The sequence below is a fragment of the Diaphorina citri genome, unplaced genomic scaffold, assembly GCF_000475195.1.
Source record: "Diaphorina citri unplaced genomic scaffold, Diaci psyllid genome assembly version 1.1 scaffold2281, whole genome shotgun sequence".
Classification (NCBI taxonomy): domain Eukaryota; kingdom Metazoa; phylum Arthropoda; class Insecta; order Hemiptera; family Psyllidae; genus Diaphorina; species Diaphorina citri.
Window position 1 is genome coordinate 33,616 of NW_007379706.1, and position 8,767 is coordinate 42,382.

General features: G+C 42.7%; 1 protein-coding gene across 1 annotated transcript; it reads left to right on the forward strand.

Moving 5' to 3' along the window:
- The first annotated feature begins 891 nt into the window (after positions 1 to 891).
- Positions 892 to 7,755, forward strand: LOC103518636 (tetratricopeptide repeat protein 25). Its single transcript, XM_008483713.3, has 6 exons — positions 892 to 1,973; positions 2,375 to 2,754; positions 3,556 to 3,688; positions 4,354 to 4,503; positions 5,955 to 6,224; positions 6,770 to 7,755. Exons 1-6 carry the CDS (start codon positions 1,745 to 1,747, stop codon positions 6,949 to 6,951), a joined length of 1,344 nt encoding a protein of 447 aa, XP_008481935.1. The 5' UTR covers positions 892 to 1,744; the 3' UTR covers positions 6,952 to 7,755.
- The last annotated feature ends 1,012 nt before the right edge of the window (positions 7,756 to 8,767 follow it).

Sequence of the window (8,767 nt, forward strand, 5' to 3'; positions counted from 1 at the left end):
CGCACTCAACTTTTGCTATTTCTTCAGCAAGTAGGTATATACTCTGTTTAAAGTCCCCCAGCCAGACTAAGCTGGTCTATTCTCTGTTTAACGTATCCCACAGCCATATACGCCGCTGGTTTTCGACACAAATCGTAAAAACTATTACACCGTAGTTGAAGCTCACGAAAACTCGAGCGTGTATATCAAATATCTACCTACACTTTGAGTTCCGTGTCAAGAAATATCTTCACGTCTACATACAGGGTGTCCAGTAAAATTATGTACACGAGCACAAAAAACTGACGCCCGGATCTACAATATCAAGTATTTGTTAGCCTCTGAGTGTGATAAGAAAAGGTGTAGGTATTTTACTTTTGGGGATTTTTCAGAAACGGATCACAGGCATCTCCACTATTTTTGTATCGCACATTGCATACTGAAATATTTTCAACGGCGTTCATACAAATATTAACATTTGTAACTATGAATTTTTACCTACTTTCTATTTGTTATCTCTATTTACCTTCAAGTTTTGAGTTTGAGTCAATCCAGGTACCTATGCGCTATGGCAGGGGTGGCCCCTAACCTTTGGGAGCCGCAAAACCAATAGCGCCTATGCTCTCCATTCCGCTCTATTTTTGGTTCAAGCCCACCAAATTCTATTGGCCCTCATAACTCTGGCGTTACACCCTTTTGCCCGCATAACTCTGTTGTTCCATCCGGTATAGCTCCTATTTGACTTTCCCATGGTTACTGCCTAGGTGTGAGCTTCACTACCAGGCACCAACACTATCTCTCTCCAACACCTTCCTCCCCATCTCTCTCACTCCCCTCCCTATCAGGCGTCTCGAAAAATCTACGTCCTAAAAAGCACCTTCATTTGGTCTGATTTTTTATTGTTAGAAAAATAGTTTTCCTTCGATAAAACCAATCATAATTAAGTACTTTTCCAATCAAGTCATGTAAAATAAGTAAGAAGATAAACAAGAGTGCTACTTTTATCCCTACCTCGGTTTACCTGCGTTTATTTACACTTCAATTCCCCTAATGCACCAAGTTTTTAGTCTTCTTTTAATGCATTTTTGTTGCACCTTTCTTCGATAACTTTTCCATTTTCTCTTTTCGTGTGTGTCAACTTTTTCTAATAAAACAATACAATATTTTTAAGAGCATTACCTACAGCTATAATTTTGAATAATTTCATAGATGTATATTTTTTACATGTTTATTATTTTAATTTAAATTTGCTTTGTTTACCTTTATTGTTATTATTTCTTTTAGAAACATTTTTATTTCACCTATCTTTGTCTTTGAATAATTGTCTCCATGCGTGATAGCATAATACCAAACTAATGAACAAGACAACAAGACATTTATCCTCATGATACCTACATCTTATGAATAGAACAACAACAACTAAGAAGCCACTTACTTAAAGGAGCTCCCTAGTAAATAAAGAATGTAGAAAGCAAAAGCTTTGTCAGCTGCAGCCAAGAGTACCTAATCCAAGTATCCAAGGGTCAATAATCAGTGTTTGAACTTGAGGGAGTTAGCCAGAAGATTTCACTAAAGATCTTAACAGTTATACACTTACATTCAAACCTCTATTGAAAAGGTGGTAAGACTCAATATTCCGAAGTTTTACCCGTGTGAGACTTGGTATTCCGCGGTTTAATCCGTGTTAACCCTACGGGCGACACAGGTTGCTAAGACCTCCTTTCCCGGAGTTGCTAAGATCGCCTTTCCCGGTTCATCTTAAATCATGGCAGACCCCAGCACACCACCAGACCCAAACAGTGGGAATGAGCCCAACTCCGCGCGGGCCAAAGACGAAGCCAGCAACATTCTGCAGATCAACCGCCACACGGAGCTCCTGCATAGTTTTGTGCGCGTGGGTACGGGGGACGATGAAGATGAAGCGCGCCAAAGGAAGAAAGAAGCGCAGGCGCAGAAAAAGAAGCGCACCCAGTTTGAGGCCGACAGGGGTCGAGGTGAGGCCGTTGAATTGAATATGGGGCAATTGGGGCAATTTATTTTACATAATATGTATATGTATGGGTTAATTGATGGGCGTAGATGACAAAAATAGTGAAAGAGACAAAGACGGGTTAGGGTCATGTAGCGAAAGTAGCCAATTGGGAGATCAGAGAAGTAGCCTAATGGGGAGGGGGAGGGAGAGAGGCAGATAAGTCAGGAAATACTTAATCACCCTTCCAAATCTGACTGAACTAGGTTCGTTTAGTTAGAACGCCGAAGAAATACACCAATAGCTATTCCAGGGTCCTTACAACCTTCTTCCCTAGGGGGTTGTAGGGACCAAGAAATAGGTATAACAACAAAGTCCCTACAATCACCAAGCAATTCCAAAGTCCCTCGTTCCCCTTTTTCCAAGCTGCTCGTCGCGAGGCGCGGGCCGCGCAATCCCGCTCTCCCTCCCCCGCGGGTCCCACCTCATTCGCGCAACTCACCAAGGAGCTGAAACTGCGCAAACAACAACAGGAGCGCCTCGCCAACGGCGGCCGACGGGGGAGTCGCGTCAAGAAATCCAAACGGGATCGCTTCCTCGAAGAAGTTTACACGGATAAGGACCGCGCGGCTGCGGTAAACATGGGGACCCGCGATATTAAGCACTCACTTAAGTTGAAGCGGCGACAGGATCGGACGTTAGCGCTACAGATGCCGGAGGAAGCAGATCCGAGCACACTGCTTGCTCTGGGCTGCCATGAGCTGAGAAACGGAGACGTCAATGTGGCCATCAACTTTGTCAAAAAGGTTAGCACGGTGGAGAAGATGTTGGAAATTAAAAAGTGCCTCCCCGTAATATTCTTCCTAAGGCCAGCCACTCATTATCAGGCAGACCTGAACAGGTACGGCCGGAAAGGTCCGCCTGTCAGGTCTACCTGATAGTGAGTAGCTGGCCTAATGAATAACACTTCTGTAAGATTCACAATCCCAACAGAAATTTTGACCAGAAATTCTGTAAACTTGGTTGATAGTTTTTCTCTCCTTGTATGAATTTTTCGGACTTACATTTCCAACAGGGTTTCAGGTAATGAAACACTCCCATGTGAAGTGGACGAATTTGAGCCCAAGTACCTTACAAACTGTACAATCCAATGTACAAGATTTTTTTTTTTAAGAAGAAGAAAAAAAAAGAAAAAAAAGTAAGTATTTTACCAACTGAATTCAAATGCGAAAATTTATGTTCCAGGCGCTGGAATTGAACCCTACCGACAAGAACGCGTTGGTGGCCCGAAGCAAAGCCACTCATTATCAGGTAGACCTGAACAGGTACGGCCGGAAAGGTCCGTCTGTCAGGTCTACCTGATAGTGAATAGCTGGCCTAATGAATAACACTTCTGTAATTCACAATCACAACAGAAATTTTGAAACATTGTACACTGTAAAGTTGGTTGATAGTTTTTCTCTCCTTGTATAAATTTTTCGGACTTACATTTATTTTCCAACAGGGTTTCAGGTATTGAAACACTCCCATGTGATGTGGACGAATTTGAACCCAAGTACCTTACAAACTGTACCAACTGAATTCAAATGCGAAAATTTATGTTCCAGGCGCTGGAATTGAACCCTACCGACAAGAACGCGTTGGTGGCCCGAAGCAAATGCTATCTACTCCTGGGAGAATCTCAGAAGGCTTTGGAAGATGCCGAGACAGCGCTGGAGAATGACAAGGGTTTCATTCGAGGTAAGGTAGATGAGAAAACTCTGAATTGGTTCGAGTAACACAGGCGTGACTTGGCTTGGCGCACTGTTGCTGCCGTGCGTTCAGAGGTGTGCGAATTAGTCAACAACAGGTGCCCTGCCATAAAAAATACGCTGAATAATTCAGCAACAGTAAACTCAAAGTATTTGCTACAGAGAGATACAGTTTGAGGTGAGTTATAAATACAGAAATAGGTTAAAAAACAAAGGTGTGTGATAAATTCATAGGTTAGACTGTTGGACATGCAAACATAGGAAAGGAATAATTACCCTGATTACTGATTACCCATAATAATCTGTTGTTTGTACATTGTACGGTGTATTCGTAGATTCGTAGTAGCTTAACCCATCCTTTAGGGCTGTTCGCCCCTACACCTAAGCCTTGTACGGTGTATAATACCTATGTATGCACATGCACATGTATGAACTTCGGTTAGAAATACAACGTGATGGTACAAGTATAACGATTTATCATTACAACATAAAACTAATGGGGGAAACAGGATCTACAGCAAAGCACAGATAAAAAGTTTCACCGACTAAACCCTTCCAGTAAAAGTGAATAGAGAGATGAATAAACCGTTCCAGTAAGGCAAAAGAGAGACATATGTTTCTGACACAAATGACCGCTTTTTCCTCCCTCTGTAGCAATATTCCAGAAAGCCGAGGCACTTTATCACCTAGGCGACTTTGAACACAGCCTCATGTATTATCACCGGGGGCTCAAAATTCGACCTGAACTGGAAGAGTTTCGACTGGGTGTACAGAAAGCACAGGAAGCGATTGAAAACACAATCGGTGAGTATGGTCAACAACGATTTAGGCGTTCGAGTTGAATCTTATCACTATTTTTTGAGCAGTTTGTCAAATAGGTATTAGGTTTTGGTGCGCTCAGAACAATTCAGATCACGAGTGTATGGCAGCCAGCCTAGTTAGCTAGGAAGGTAATGGATAACACGTCTGCCTTGTAAGCCCTAGGTCACAGGTTCGATTTCCGGGGGCGGATTTTATCCTAACAGATAAGGTTCGTTCTCGGAACGGCTGGCTTTCTCCTATCCTGTCCTCCTCTCTTCGATTATGGGACGATAAGACCTTAGCAGTTACAGTTCCCTCTATCAAACCTCTTAAAAACAAACAATTTAGAATAATAGAAAGTTGGTCCCGCTGGAGGACGTAAAACTGAGACAAAACCAGCCCTGTCAAGCCACAGACAATAACACTGGCTCTTTTGAGGGTACCTGAATGGGACTATGGTCAAGTCCGTCTCAGGAAGTAGGGTACAACGACATAATTATGTACCTGAATATCCCTCATCAGACCCCTACGATTTAGGGGCCCTGAACTAGCTCTCTGGCCTCGATGACACCTCTTGGTATCCTCTTAATGGGATAGTAGATGAACTCACAGATTTTCTCTAGAATAAACCTGAGTGTGCAGACTCTTTAGAGGTGCTACAGGTGAATTTTAGAGAAACTGGGGAGGTTGAAATATACCAGTGAGGGTACTTCTAGGTTACATCAAGGCCTTGGGATAACAGACCTATCAAACCCCTCATCCCTCATTAGACCCCTTCAGTTCGGGGGCCCCAAGTAGCTCTCTGGCCTAGGCACCTCTTGGTATCCTCTTAATGGGATAGTAGATGAACTCACAGATTTTCTCTGGAATAAACCTGAGTGTGCAGACTCTTTAGAGGTGCTACAGGTGAATTTATCTACATAATAGAAAGTCATATTCAGATCACGAGTATAGGGAATTTGAAAAGGAATTTTAATTGTGTTGAGCATAAATGCTTGTCACAAATGTCGTTCCCCGCTTAATATACCACGCTAAATTTTATGACATGACTTGGACTCGAACCACCAACCTCCAGAATCACAGTCCACCGTGCTAACCACTGCACCACTGATCACGAGTATAGGGTGAAATACAAGAGAGAAGGAAGACAGGATAAGAGAAACAGGCCTTAATCCTTGGTCCTAGAAAGATAACAGGCCGATTTTCGGTGTTTTACCCAACTTTAAACTTAAAACCTTTCACTCGAAAGATCATTTTCCTCAATCACTTAACTTCCAAGGATTTTTTTTTTTTTTAGTTGTGCTAAGCATAAATGCTTGTCACAAATGTTGTTCCCCGCTTCATATACTTAATTTTGACTCGAACTACAATCCTTCAGATCCGAAGTCCACCGCGCTAACCACTACACCATTGAGGTTGGTACATTAGGTACTTATAATGAACCTTCGTTACAGGTAAGATCGGGGCTCCTATAGACTCCGCCCCAAGCTCTTCAGGAGGGACTCTGGACAAAACTCCCTCCCCATCAGGGGGTGCGATATCCCCTGAGGATCAGTCTCGCACCCCCGACACCGCTAAGAGTTCCAGTCAGTCCGGCTCAGAGACGAAGCAGAAAAATAAAGCGGCCATGGAGAAGAGACAGGATAGCAAGAAGATATCGAGACTGCTCTTGGGCGAGCTGCATAGGGACAAGGAGTATCTGGAGAATCTGCTCAAGAATCCGAGTAAGTTTGGATTCCAAACTTTGGCCAAGAAAACCAAGAGAATCAATACTCAGAGGCTTAGGTGTAGGGGCAAACAGCCCTAAAGGATGGGTTAAGCTTCTACGACGAGAATCAATTTCCATTTATCTATATAAAGGCACTTTAATTGTGTTAAGCATATCCAAGACACCTTGATAATTTATATGTATGACTTAACACTTAAATTTGGTCCATCAACATCTAGATCTTAAGTCCACCGCACTAACCACAAGACCACTGAGGTTGGTGCTCTAGGAAAATGTGAAAAATGGGTATGTACCTATGCAGTCATGAGCTATGTTCTGAACTTAACACTTAAATTTGGTCCATCAACATCTAGATCTCAAGTCTACCGCACTAACCACAAGACCACTGAGGTTGGTGCTCTAGGAAAATGTGAAAAATGGGTATGTACCTATGCAGTCATGAGCTATGTTCTATACAATGAAATAATAGAGTATTGAAATAGGCCCACATTTTCAAAGAATAGTAATGAAACTGACTGACATTTCCCCGCTTTGTTTCAGACATCCGCAGTCCACATAATCAAGAGAGTAGTGATTTCATCATAGCTCAGGCAGAGGAGGGTATCAAGTTTCTAATCAACAGACAAGAGTTCTGGAGACAACAGAGATCTGTCACGGACATCCCTAAACCTATGACGAGGAAGAAGAGAATGGAGTTGGCTAAACCCAAAGTTAAAGCTTAGGGCTAAACCCAAACAACCTATGATTGAGAAGAAGAGATTGGCTAGATCCAAAGTTAAAGCTTAGGGCTAAAACAACTTTACACAATATGCAGTGTTAAAGGTAAAATAGAAAAAGTAATACTAAGAGATTTTTGTTGTTGACGAATGTCTGCAATATTGACCACTAGGCCATTTTCCTACGCGCATCCCAATACTTTTTTAAGAGGTAGAACCAGGCCAAAATCCAAACAGTGACTTACTAAGGGGTGGATGCTCCAAATTTTAGGTAGATATTTTTTTTTAGTATGTACATTACTAGATTCAGGGGTCCTTGAGTCTCCAAGCAGGGGGACGCCCCGGCCGCAAAAAATGCGGCCTTGGGTAGATATGCTTTTAAGTTAGGTAGTATGGGTTTGTAGTTAAGAGTAAATTTTTGCACTACACTTCTGCACTGTTAAAAAATATGTACATGAAAAATACAAAGGTTCTAGCAGTAGCTGTAATGACGCCTTTTTTTAACTGCTCATTCAGGAGTCACTAGATAAATATTAATAGAAATGTACATCAAATAAAAGTATTTACATTCAGAATATAAATATATAAAAAATCTCTCGTATATTTCATAATAAAATCTATCCACAGTGAGCTTCCAAAATACAAACCTTGGAAACGTGTCAAAGATCAGTTGCATTACGAAATCACACGTCCAATTTCCAAGTCACACCACATCCTAAACTAGCAATTCTACAGCTAACTTGCTAAAACAAAGTTCAAACAAATACAAGAAAGTCAATTTACACATACAATTTTTAGCATAATAAAAATTGCCCATGGATCACTGATGTTAAGCAATATTGCGCGTGGTTGGTATCCAGATGGGTGAATATTTAGTGCTGGTGGCTTTTCCAGGCCTCACACTCAGGCTGGGTGAGTTTAATGTGAGGACCAGTCACCGTGCCAGCTATGCAGTGGTAAACCCGACAGGCGGACCTGATCAGGTGTACTTGTCAGTTCTACCTGATAGTAAGTGGCTGGCCTTAGCGTCCAATTTTCTTACCTAGTATGTTCAGTATGGGCACAACGTCCTCGTGAGGTGGAAGGTTGGGGCAGAGGTCGATTCAGATCCCTATAGGACACCGGGTTACCCCGCTCTAGTCCGTACATATGAGAGGTAGGGGGAGGTTTGGTAGTCTTGGTGTTGAGGGGGGTCGGTTCACTCGTACTGGGGTACGGGTCAGGGGCCACACAGTTTGCTACCATCACCTGCACAAAATAAGCAAGTGTTCCTAAAGGTGGCCGTCGATCGATGTCGACTGAACTGTCCACACTGCCTCGACAACATAGATTTATCTCGTCGATCGACGGCCGGTCGACTAAGTTTGGTTCGGACACACCTTAATACTATTTAGTCAGTCTAGTTCGCTTTGAAGGTTGTCTGGCCAGGGGACATTAAAGAGGGAGTAGACCAGCTTAGTCTGGCTGCGGGACTTTAAACACGGAGGATACCACTCCTTACTTTTTTTGTAGCGAAAATTAAATGTCAGCCTAAAGCAATCACCCTAGGGCTGATTGAGAGGCTGACGAAAGGCGCCGACCTCGTCTCAACAAGGGAAAAGCTGGGGGACATTAATCAGGGAGTAGACCAGCTTAGTCTGGCTGCGGGACTTTAAACACGGAGGATACCAACCTGAAATTTCCCTTGTTAAAGAAATAGCAAAGGTTGAGTCGAAGGACATCCACTCGTTACTTTTTTGTAGCCAAAATTAAATGTCAGCCTAAAGCAATCACCCTAGGGCTGATTGAGAGGCTGACGAAAGGCGCCGACCTCGTCTCAACA

What these genes read in the sequence shown, in the direction of transcription:
- LOC103518636 (XM_008483713.3), top strand. Translation starts at nt 1,745, where the DNA reads ATGGCAGACCCCAGCACACCACCAGACCCAAACAGTGGGAATGAGCCC. An exon ending in TGACAAGGGTTTCATTCGAG is followed by an intron (nt 3,689 to 4,353) that starts GTAAGGTAGATG and finishes CTCCCTCTGTAG; the next exon opens with CAATATTCCAGAAAGCCGAG. An exon ending in AGCGATTGAAAACACAATCG is followed by an intron (nt 4,504 to 5,954) that starts GTGAGTATGGTC and finishes CCTTCGTTACAG; the next exon opens with GTAAGATCGGGGCTCCTATA.